This window comes from Protobothrops mucrosquamatus, unplaced genomic scaffold (genome assembly GCF_001527695.2).
Source record: "Protobothrops mucrosquamatus isolate PMUCROS unplaced genomic scaffold, P.Mucros_1.0 scaffold_19, whole genome shotgun sequence".
Lineage (NCBI taxonomy): Eukaryota > Metazoa > Chordata > Lepidosauria > Squamata > Viperidae > Protobothrops > Protobothrops mucrosquamatus.
Genome location: NW_015386095.1, coordinates 297,681 through 310,130, shown reverse-complemented (window position 1 = coordinate 310,130; position 12,450 = coordinate 297,681). Strand labels below are relative to the sequence as shown.

Sequence of the window (12,450 nt, the reverse complement as noted above, 5' to 3'; positions counted from 1 at the left end):
GGCTTGAAAAAAATGCCAAAGCCATGATTTGCATGCTTTCTCTATCTTGTTATTCTTTCCACCCCAAGAGGATTTTTTCCAATTCAATCCATGTTATTCTTCCCAACCCAGCCCCCACATGACCCAGATCAGGGCATGAGGCATACCCTGTACTGCCCAAAGCACAGATAGTTCCAAAACTAAAGAAAAGAAAAGAAAAAAGAAAAAGAAAAGGAAATGAAAGGAAAGGAAAGGAAAGAAAAAAGAAAAAAGAAGGGAGACATGATAGCAGTATTCCAGTATTTGAGGGGCTGCCACAAAGAAGAGGGGGGTGACATTATTCACCAAAGCATCGAGGGCAGGACAAGAAACAATGGTTGGAAACTGATCAAAGAGAGAAGCAACCTGGAATTAAAGAGAAACTTCCTGACAGTGAGGACAATTAACCAGTGGAATAGCTTGCCCCCAGAAATCATGGGCGCTCCATCACTGGAGATTTTTAAAAAGAGGCTAGACAGTCACTTGTCTGAGATGGTATAGGTTCTCCTGCTTGATAAGGGGACTGGACTAGAAGACCTCCAAGGTCCCTTCCAGCTCTATTCTATTCTATTCTATTCTATTCTATTCTATTCTATTCTATTCTATTCTATTCTATTCTATAACCTTACAGAAGTGCATGTACATAGAGGCAATATCTAAACACCTGACAAATCTGTCATCTGTACATAGAGGCAACACCTGAAACCTGACACACTTGACACTTTAGTTCCTGGGGAGCGGAGTGCACACCCACACCCATGATTTCTTATCACATAGCATAATATACAGGTATCTTTGCTAAAGAGAATAGAAAGCATGCCTATCAGCTTAGTAGTACAAGCGGATCCCTCTTGTGAATCCATCAGTGGCCATACCCCAGGGCTCAAATACATAAGGAGCTAACAGTCTGATCAAAGTCTCTTTCAGACATGGAATGAAGGACCCGTCTTATCAAGGTTGCTTTCAGAAATCTTCCTTTATTCATTAAACTCTGTTCATTTCACTCTATTGTCTCCTTATGGCTATATTCTGGCTCCTCCACTAAATACAGAGGTAGTACAGGTAGTGCTCGACTTACAACCATTCATTTAGTGATCATTCGAAGTTACAATGGCAGTAAAAAAGTGATTTATGACCATTTTTCACATGACCGTTGCAACATCCCCATGATCACATGATCAAAATTCAAATGTTTGATAACTGACTCATATTTATGACTGTTGCAGTGTCCTGGGAACATGTGACCACCGTTTGTGACCTTCTGACAAGCAAAGTCAATGGGGAAGCCAGATTCACTTAACAATGTTAAGTTGTTACTAACTTAACAACTGCAGTGATTCACTTAACAGCTATGGCTAGAAAGGGGCAAAAATGGGGCAAAACTCACTTAACAACTGTCTTACTTAGCAACATAAATTGTGGGCTCAGTTGTGGTCTTAAGTTGAAGACTACTCATAATAATGCATGGTTATGTATTTGGTTTCTTTTTTAAAAATGTTCCTCATATTTATAAAATAAGTTTAAAAACTATCAAGAACTGATTTTTGTCCTAATGCATTTTTTTTCAAATGTTACCTGGTGAAAATGCATAGCAAGAAATGCTGCTTGACATCACCGTGGCAATTCAGTCTTTCTTTTACATTCACTTTTTCCTTGAGTAGAATTTTCGACTTGTTATGGAAGGTAAATTCAACTGCCCAGCAGAAGTCTTTCAAAATATTCTGGGATTGAAAAGATAAAGAGCAAGAAGCCCTATACTTAACCCTCCTCTGAAAATCATGGTGCTTCCTCTCATTTTAAAATCCACAGCATGAAAGTTGTACAAAATATTTATACATTAATATGAGATTTACCAGAGCCTGGAGAATATACAATACAATTTAAGAAATTAAAACTCTGCAGTGTCACATGAGCGACCTCTTTCACAAGTTTAAATGTTAGTATGGAGTAGTAAATAAAATAGCAAATATTACTATAAAAATCAAGTATGTTTCTGACAAAGAAACTATATTAAAATTCCAGCAATGCAGCATCTCAAAGAGTCTATAAATTAATCAACAAAATCAAGACAGACTCCAAACTAAAATGGCTTCACATCATTAAGGAACTCTTTATTTTCAGAATACTTTTTTTTCACCAAAAAATTACTATGGTTCTTTGTTCTGATTGGCTCTTGGTGAAAAATGAAGAATCTTTGTTTCAACAAAACTGTTGCTATGACAAGTTCCACCCTTTTGTACGTATCTCATAATGGGGCATAGTAAATGCCATCACAATGTTTTAATTCATGTTTTGTTACTCGCCCCTCATTGATACCAATGGTTCACCATGGATCTTGGAAGGTTGTCATTCACCCAGATATATGTGAAAATCTTTCATAAAAAATCTTTGATGAGTCTTTGGTTGAACTTTCAAACAAATGGAATGGCATTATCTCAGTAATTCTTAAATAATCTTTTAATTCACATCATACTATTATATAGAGTACATGTTGCAAATGGTAATGTAAAGGCTAAGCTAAAGCAACTGGATAAAAGATCTTAATATCTGTTTGATTGCAGACTGTAACTTACAGCACAGTTGAAATTATTTTTTATCAAGAAGCAAGCAATACTGATTCCAAAGTGAAAAGGAACCCAATATCTATATTGGAAGACATCATATACCAATGATGGAGACATGTAGCTTTGAAGTTCAACAGTTGAGGGCAACTAACGATGCCAAGAGTAAGCTGACATCATGGTTGATCTGTACAAGATATTCTACCACCCTTGTACAGTATGTCTTCTATTAAAAGTATTGGATCCCTCTTTAGCATTATTTGGAAGTATTTAGTTTTATGTCTCCTCTGAATCAGTTTCAAGACATTTATTATGATTGACCTTATTTCTAAAAGTGCTCAATACACCTTGAACATAGTTCAAAAAAATCCAGATTCAGGAGGAGTCATTGAAGGAAAAACTCTGCACAAGTTCAGAGAAAAATAAAAGGAAAAACAGCTGAAGAACATAATAATTAACTAGGAAAAACATTAAATATAAATATATAGAAAAGGAGAGGTTATAGATGTTTTTTTCTTTAATTTTTTTCCTGAACAGATATAAAGATGAAGCCAGGAAATATTTGTAGGGAAGGACAATTAATTATTAAAGAGGTCTATTTTTTTTTTTAGAAAAAAGCACAGCCAATTAGTGATTTTTGATGACAAGGGCCACAGTACAAAGGAAATGATCCAATGTGAATAAGTCTGTATCAAATACATGGGGAAGGCATGGATTTTCTGATTCTTGTTTGGACGTTTTTATTTGTCATTTGTGATCTAAGCCCATTTTATATAGTATTTACATGGAGTTGTTGAATAACACCATTAGAGATAAGTATTAAATACATCTTTACTGTACCATCTGACCACTTTCTCTATTAGACTGGCACAAGATTCTTTCCCAGCTATCACAGGGGTATTTTATCATCAGTTTTCGGACAGGGCTTGGGGAATTGCAAAATGAATAAATGCTTACATTCAGAAAACCACCTGATCTGGAATTCATGACATTTTTAGAAAAAGAAAAGGAACAACAACAACAACAACAACAAAGATTTATTCAGCCACATGACATCAGTGTTAGTTTCAGACTGTCCCATGACATGACAATTTAAAAACAAAGATGAACCTAACAAACAAATATTGACCTGTTTCATACACTATATTCTAAGCCATTATTTGGTTTGTTTTAGTGTGATATGTCAGCCCAGTCATTTCTGTTCATAAAACAATAAAACTCTATTTTTACGACTTTGTAATCCCTTAATTCGGAGTAGAGTCGGGGCAACTGGATGGAGCTGACTGGCCAGATGCCCTTCCTGATGCTATGCAGAGTTCAAAGATATTTTTTCTTTGTTCCCTAGGCAGGAAACATCTGTCATTATCTGGGACTGAACTCTCAACCTTCCACTAGGCCACCTTGCTGCTCACTATTCATAAACTATTTTAATCATATTTGTACATTTGTTTCGCTACCCATTTCACATGGACAGCCAAAAACAATTGATACTAATGTCTTAATCTAATGCATAAACTAGGCTACTACAGCTAATTTAGCAAATTATGGTTAAATAAACCATAATTTAGAATATGCAAATCCAGTATATATTTCACTGGAAACAAAATAAAACTCTGTTGTTGGGTACATTCTTTTCCAAAAGAAATGCATTATGGTAAATTAGATTATTTTCCTCACCATAATTTAATTTTTTGTACTACATTGTAAGTTGTAGCGAATAAATTATGAGTTTTTATTTCCAGTAATTTGTCTTAATCAGTGTTTGTTCAGTAACTTTCAAATAGCTAGTTATTCTTTTATTGATGACTATATTTAGTAAGAGAATACAGTACTTAGTTGCTTTAAAATAATTAATTCATTATTTCTCCATGGCCACATATGCATATTATTTATTAATGTCAAACCTTTAAAGATAATTTATCCGAAAGTACAATCCAAGACTACATTTTAAAAAAGAATTTAAAACAATGAGTTGTATTATTATGGGTTCCGTGTATGTTTTGCTAGATGAGTAAAATTGTCTGATGAGGCCTTCTCAAAATCTGTATCAATCAAATTTCTAGGACTTCATGACTTGTGATAGATCATATGAAGTATGATAAACATGCTTGCTCTAAATTGAGAGGTTTATTACAGATTTTCTTTTATTTTCTTCACAGACTAAAATCCCTGTTTAATAATAAGTGCCACATAGTTACAAGCCATAAGAAAGAAATAACTTTCCTAATGCTACCCCAGTTTTTACATACTGATTTTAATGACACATTAATTTTAACAGATTATTTATTTTAAAGCAACAAAAATCCTCAAACTAAACACAATTAGCAGAATTATCATTTTGTAGCTTAGATTTTCACTTAAAAAGTGTTATCACAAGCTAAAGTGTTTCATGATCAGATACTAAATATTAATAAATATTAAGACTGCATATATTTAGGGCCAGAATTTGGCCTTTCATATTTTGTAACTTTTACATTTTACCTTGCACTTTGATACTAGATTTTCTTAATTTACATTTCAAAATTCTTTGATATCATGCACATTAAACATTCAAGGGACATGAAAGACAACTGCTTCTTGGAATATACGCACACTACAAATTCTGCTTGTTTACTGTGGAGTAGGGTAGGGTAGGGTAGGATAGAATAGAATAGGATAGGATAGGATAGGATAGGATAGGATAGGATAGAATCTGGAAGGGACCTTCTAGTCCAGCCCACTGCTCAAGCAGGAGAACCTATACCATTTCAGATAAGTGACTGTCTAATCTCTTCTTAAAAATCTCCAGTGATGGAGCGCCCATGATTTCTGAAGGCAAGCTGTTCCACTGGTTAATTGTTCTCACTGTTAGGAAGTTTCTCTTTCATTCCAGGTTGCTTCTCTCTTAGATTAGTTTCCAAACATTGTTTCTTGTCCTGCTCTCTGGTGCTTTGGAGAATAATTTGATCTCCTCTTCTTGTGGAAGCCCCTCAAATACTGGAATACTACTATCATGTCTCCCCTATTTCTTTTCTTCAGACTACCCAAATCTAAGTCCTGCAGCCGTTCTTCATAAGTTTTAGTCTCCAGGCCTTTGTTGCTCTTCTCTGAACTTTTTCCAAAGTCTCAACACCTTTTTTGTATTATGGTGACCAAAATTGGTTGCAGTATTCCAGGTATGATCTTACTAGGATTTTATAAAGTGGTACTAATAATTTGCGTGACCTTGATTGTATGCCTCTGTTTATACAACCCAGGATTATATTAGCTTTTTTGGCTGCTGCTGTGCACTGATGGCTCATAGTCAAGTGATCATCCACTAGGACTCCAAGATCCCTCTCACAGTTGCTGTTTTTGAGCCAAGTCTCACCTAATCTGTACTTGTACCTTTGATTTTTCCTGCCTAAATGTAAAACTTTATTTTGTTGGATAGGGCCCATTGTTCAAGTTTGTCAAGATCTTTTTGGATTCTGAGCTTTCTTCTGGGATGTTCGCTATTCCTGCCAGTTTAGTGTCATCTGCAAATTTGATGAGTTCCCCTTCTATTTCCTTATCTACTTGAATACTAATTTAGGATTCATTTGTCTAATGCAGTAACTCCCAAACCATAGGCCGTAAGAGAAGATAATTGCTATGAAAAACAAATTCATTAAATGATCCTTGGATTTACAAAATTTTCATCTCTAGAGGAGATGCTAGTCTTTCCTCTCAGGGAACATGCTTGTTTGCAATCTGGAATAAATTTCTAAAAGGCAATGGTTGACTGGGGAATTCTGGGAATTGAAGTCCATATATCTTGCAACTGCCAAAGTGGAGAAACACTCCACTAAATGGAGAAATGAGTAAACATGGCTATAATCAGAGAAAATCTATAATCACCTCTGTGCCTCCAGTTCCCATCAAGGTCAGATAAAATGATAGTCATCAGGCTTAATGGGAGTAAAAGTTCAACTATTCTGATGGGTTACAGTTGTATAACAGCTAAAAGCCATCTCCTGTTTAAATTCACAAGAAAAGATAGTTACAATTATACAAAGATACACCAGTCTCGAGGAAAAAATTAAGACTATCAGCCAGTGTAAATTCTTTGAGAGTAAGCCCACTTTATTTACTGAGATCTTGTTCTGAATAAATAGAAACAGGTAGCACTCCACAAGATTATGATAATGGTTGCAACACCAATGACTGACAGATGACAGATTTAGAAAGGAAACACTTTATTAAATTTCATGCCTGAAGTACTAGTTTCTATCCTTTGCCACCTCCTGTGGATGACATGTGAGAATTGTTGGGGCCAATTCTTCACCCTGGGTTGAGTGGATGATCAAGGCTAGGTCTACATCTGGTCCCTAGTCTGATTTTTTAAAAGCTTTCTGCATGCAGGTGGAAAGAAAGAAATTTTAGAAAAGAAAACAGATGGTGTCATAAGAAGAAAAAATGGGTGTGCCTGTTCCCTTTTGATTCAGACTGCACCCATTGCTTGCTTCACATTCCCGAAATAGCATGCAGTCTCAAATATTATTTCCAGGGGAATGTTCCAAATAGACAAAAAAAAAAAAAGTTCCCCAGCTCATCTGTAGCATATTTTCACTATGTGTGTGTGCATCACTTTCTTTACTTATTGCCATTTTAAGCCTGTTTTTCGCTAAACATAATCTCAAAACTGCAGGAAAAAACATGAACCAATAATGCACTCCAAAACTGGAAAGTTACAAGAAAACAAATGATAAAATGTATTTTTATATTATGTTGTACTTAGTTTTAATTTTATGATTGTTCACTAGCCAGAGTCACTTGTTTGAGATAGGCAGTTATAGAAACTGAATAAAATAAAAATAAACATTTTTATTGTACGTGGCCCAGAGTCACATTCTGTGGGATGGATGACTATATAATGATGATAAGTAAAGCTATTCAAAACATTAAATGTTAGCATCTTAAAATTGGAGTGTGACAATCACAAGAGAAAGGCACAGCTCTATTGATTTTAGTTTGAGCTTGAGGGAACAAATAGGCTGTGTTCAGATTGAAAACTCAGCTGATTCATTGAACAATATGATTGGGATGCCCTTTTTTCAGCCTCCATCCCTTGAATGCCCTGTAACAAATACCCTGCTAAATCCAAACACAAATTCTGTTAAATGCATACACAGACTTTCATCTTCCCCATGCAAGATAAGCGTAAGGAATAAGGCACTCCACAAAATATTCAAGGTCCAAACTATATGGGGCTTTATGTATTAAGACAGGCCTACCAAATTTGGCCCAATAGCTCATTTACAATATCACTCAGAATTCCATTGTTAGATGGGAGACCATGTAAAGTTGATAGATAAATAAAATAGATGTAATATGTTGATAGCAGCTTGTTTCTTCATTAATTTTCCCATGCCTTCCCAGGCAGTAACTTCTAAACTGAATTCAAAGGACTCCTTTTTGTGTGCTAGTCATGCCATTTTGTGCACTGGTCATTGGAATTAGTGCTATGAACTTAAACTTTATAATAAGTTCCACACTTAGCAACTATCAAAACCTTCATGAAAATCAAAATCTGGAGCATTCATTTTTTTATTGTTTAGAACAAACAAGTTCTCTCTTACAATAAGATTAATGAGCAGTTGACCTACCTTAAATATAAAAAAAAGTACAGTAAACATGCTAACTTACCAGCTCCAAAAATCCTCTCACAACTTGTCTCTGTTTCAGGTTGGTTTCTCCATCCAGATTAGCAGTTTCTATATGACACAAGCCATCAGGATCACTTGAAGAAAGCAGCAATATATCTGCAGGTATGATTTCATTGCAGCGAAGCTGGATGAAGTCTCCAACTTTTACTTTTTTCCAGTATCTTGTGATGTATTTCCTTTCGTTTCTGTAAGAAATATTTAGGATAAAAACATGACAGCAGTTCTAAGAAATATAATAGCAGGATAACTTAATATATGTTTGCAGTAATTAATTTCCTGACACCTATTGGTTCACAAAAAATCTTGCATTCAAGGAATAAAGTTCTCAGAAGAAACTATTCACCAACAGCTGTGAGAAACAGCTATTATTATCCCAGCATTAAAATTTAACAATTACTATGTAGATGACTTGCAAAGGGTGAGAGGCAAAGAATACAAAGGTTACATCTATGAGAAGGAAACCTACGTCATATGCTGCCCATATATCTTATTTGCAGAAAAGAGTATGTTCAAAATGTTGATTATTACTTTTATTATCACTACATGACACAAGGTTAGGTAATACGTAGGACCATTTTTTCTTGAGGGATCTGTCTGTCCTCTAGGTCAGATAGGGTGGGTATGCTGCAGGTCCCCCCCTTAAATGTTGCCACCTGCTGGGAACTTTGAAGTATGCCTTCTTAGTGGCTACTCCAGCCTTTTGGAATAGCTTACCACCTGAGATCTTTTTAGTCTTATGAAAGGCTCTTGCCCCAGCCATTGGAGTAGCATGGGAGTGATCTGGAATGTTGTTTGGTTCAGTGCCTGTGAGGAAGAGTAGTTTTATTTCTATCCTTTTTATGGATTATTGTGAGCAATCTAGAGTCATTATATGAGGTAGGAAGTCTGTTATTAAATAAATACATAAATTAATAGAAGGTTATATAGCCTGGGAGGGAAGAAGAAATAGAAAGGAAGAATGGCAGTAAACGTGGGGGAAAAAATCCAGATTCTTGTGGATTAGTCTACTTCATCACATGCATGAGTATTATCCCACATTACCGAATATGGAAGGTGATGTATGAATGATTGTTAATAATGAAAGAAGATATAGAATATAGACTAATGACAATTACATTAACCTAAATAATCTTGTCAGGACAATCTGAAGCAAATCACAGTTATCAAACCGGAAGAAAGAAATTAAGACTAGGCACAAAACCTGTGTTTGCATAACAGTGAACTATAAACTCATTTTAGCTTATCAAGTACTGAAAATCCAGTCATTTTGTAAATTTAATTTTGTATGAACTCAGAAAAAATACATGTGTGATTCAATACTCCTTAGTTATTGACAATAAAATGGGGAGCACAACCACTAAATCTCAAGTAGAGTTGTTCTTTTTTGCTTTACTCAACAAAGCAGGAAACACTTTTTAAAATTCTAATAGCTTTAATTACAGTGCTTGTTTGTTGAAATAGTAACTGAAAACAAGTATACAAAACAGTTGATTACTATATTGATAGTAAATAAATTACTTATTTTATTTATATATCAAATTTAGAAATGGCCATCTCCCTCACAGAGCAACTCTGGTATTGAAAGCAAATAAAGAGAGCCACTTTGGTGTAATGGTTAAGGTGCTGGACTAGAACCCAGGAGACTATAAGTTCTAGTCTAACTTTAGACATGAAAGCTGGCTGGGTGCCTTTGGACCAGTCACTCTCAGCCCAATCCCTAGGGTTATTCTTGTGGGGAAAAATGGGAGGAGGAAGAAACATTATGTACGTTCACCTTCTTGAATTACTTATAAAATAATAAAGGTAGGATAAAAATCAATCAATCAAACAAACAAAAAAATAAATAAACATTCATTCTTCATATTTAGAAGAAATCAACAACTGGACTGTGCCAATCCAGAATGACAATATTTTTTTACTGTGAGATTGAAGTTACATGTCTTATAAAATGGGCAGTATATACCAATTCCTAGACCACCCATTTAATCAACTGACATTCCCCTCACTTTTTCAATGAGTGGTTCAAGGCTGCTCAAAGTTGCCTTAAATTTGATAAATAAATAAATGATGGATCAATCCAACTCTGAAAGATTCCAAAGTCTTTTTTGATTCCTTTTGCATTCAAATAACAACAGACTAAACTGGGTTGAAAAATTAAAATATTGTTGATATATTTTTGGTTTGGACAAGCTCTGTGTTTCTTATATATTTCTAAGTTAAAACATTCCTCTATTAAAGAAATTAAATCATTATCTGAATTGGGAAATACATAATGAAAAAAGTGTGGATATATAAGTGAAGTGTTTTTGCAGTGACTGAAATACTAAAGATTACAAGCCAGGATGAATATTAATCTCTGTGGGGAAAAATTCACTAAAGTTAGGTTATACAATAATGCAATTTCATTTTAACCTCATCCATCATATTTTCTTAAAACACAACTAAGATTCAAGAAGCCACTTTTGTCTCAGAAAAGAAATTTCTGATGTTAGCATTGATTCTTGGACAACAAGAGGAGGCAGCAGAGTCCCAGGATATATAGAATATATCTGTTCACATTTATGTGGAAGTATATAGTTTATTTATGAATCAGTTATGAAGCATGACAAAATAAGTTCCAGCAATTGTTTCAAGTCTTTTTCCCAATAACAAACAGAAGTCACACATTTCAGACTTAGGCATATTCCGCTATTCTCAATGAAAAGAACAGAAAAGAAAAGAAAAAGAAATGAAAGAAAAAAGGGAAAGGAAGGGAAGGGGGAAAAGAAAGAGGATAGAATATGACACTGAGAATAGGATTTGATTTGTTTGGAATTGCAGCTTTCAATCTATCATTATCATAGTCTAATGATGATGATAATTTTAGCCTTTACAACTGGATTTGATATATTTAAGAAATAGCTGAATCTCAGAAACAGAAAAAGTGGCTAGATAAGATTTCAATCAGTCATATTTACAAAAGCTGTTGTGCAACAGCAGAATTGTGCAAAAACAGGGAAAGCCTCTAATGTTATTAAGAGATATATATACATGATTACTTTATGCAGAATTTATTCATGTGGGGCAAATCTGAATTAGTTTAAATATTCAATAAAGTATTTGTAATATTTGAAGAATAACGTACACCACTCAGCTTTAACTTACTGCCTATATATTTTGCATATAATATTTTTCTATTTCACTTATATTTTGAATCTGTCTCTTGCCATACAATGAATAAATGGAACCTTATTCCATAGATAGAAGCTTTCTTGTACTAGAACATTTTCTGTTGTTTCTGCTTTAATATTTGAATATGGCTGTCAATTGTTATCATAACAATCTTCCAAACTGTTCTCATCTGAAGTGTTTCAGAACAACACCACATATCAGCAAGATTGTCAGTGACAGATTATTATCACATGTAAGTCATGATGGACACAATTACTGCCAATAGTTTGACCTTTAGGCTGATCCAACATAGCTAGGATCAGAGAAATTTAGACCAAAGCTCTAACAATTGTGCCATACATTTTTTTTCTTCAAAAAGAGAAGCAAGGTTCTGTGGTCAACTTTCTTATGAAAGGAAGAGACCTAGGAGAACAGAATTTTCCTGAGAGTTATTTTAAAGTTCTAGCATAAAATAGTTGCATTCCTACTCTTTCTTCAACAACTTTGAATTAATATCATTTCTTGTAAGGACAATGTGGAAATAGTTCTGAATATGAAATAGAAGTGATTGAGCTAAAATTGTCAAAAATGCCCTTGGGCATAAATCATAACGCTAGAGTCACCATGGGCATTCTGCTAAAAATGCAGACAAAGACCTGTTATGGAAAAATGATATTCTTAGGGTTTTTTTTGTCCCCTTCAAATTTGCTAAGTAATTCATTTCTTCTATAGAACCTTTGCACTTTTGTACTTCAAGAGTGTTAATGCGCTATCAACTATCATTCCGTTTACAGTGCCTTGGATGCCTAGGACATATTTTTCTCTTGGATGAAATAGGAAATACCTTTTAGTCATAAGATTACAAAAATATGTTTGCTCTAGTTTTTTTACTAGCCAAGATCACCTTTTTCCCCCAGAAGTTAGGACATGGCGGAATAAATAAAAATTATGACTATGTTCTTGTCCTTCATAGTCAGGGGAAAACTTTTTCTTCTTCTTCTTGTGCCATATCCGTTATCGGACGTTGGCGATCATGTTGGTGATCCTGTTTTTAT

General features: G+C 34.5%; 1 protein-coding gene across 1 annotated transcript in view; it reads right to left on the bottom strand.

Annotated features, from left to right (window-relative positions):
* Positions 1 to 12,178, bottom strand: part of LOC107300978 (probable phospholipid-transporting ATPase VA) — a 104,284-nt gene extending 92,106 nt beyond the window's left edge. Inside the window, exons 1-2 of the mRNA XM_029287147.1 lie at positions 12,147 to 12,178; positions 8,226 to 8,430 (exon numbers count right to left, since the gene is read on the bottom strand). Coding sequence (XP_029142980.1) covers positions 8,226 to 8,430; positions 12,147 to 12,178 — 237 coding nt within the window. The remainder of the gene's footprint in view (positions 1 to 8,225; positions 8,431 to 12,146) is intronic.
* Positions 12,179 to 12,450: the final 272 nt, after the last annotated feature.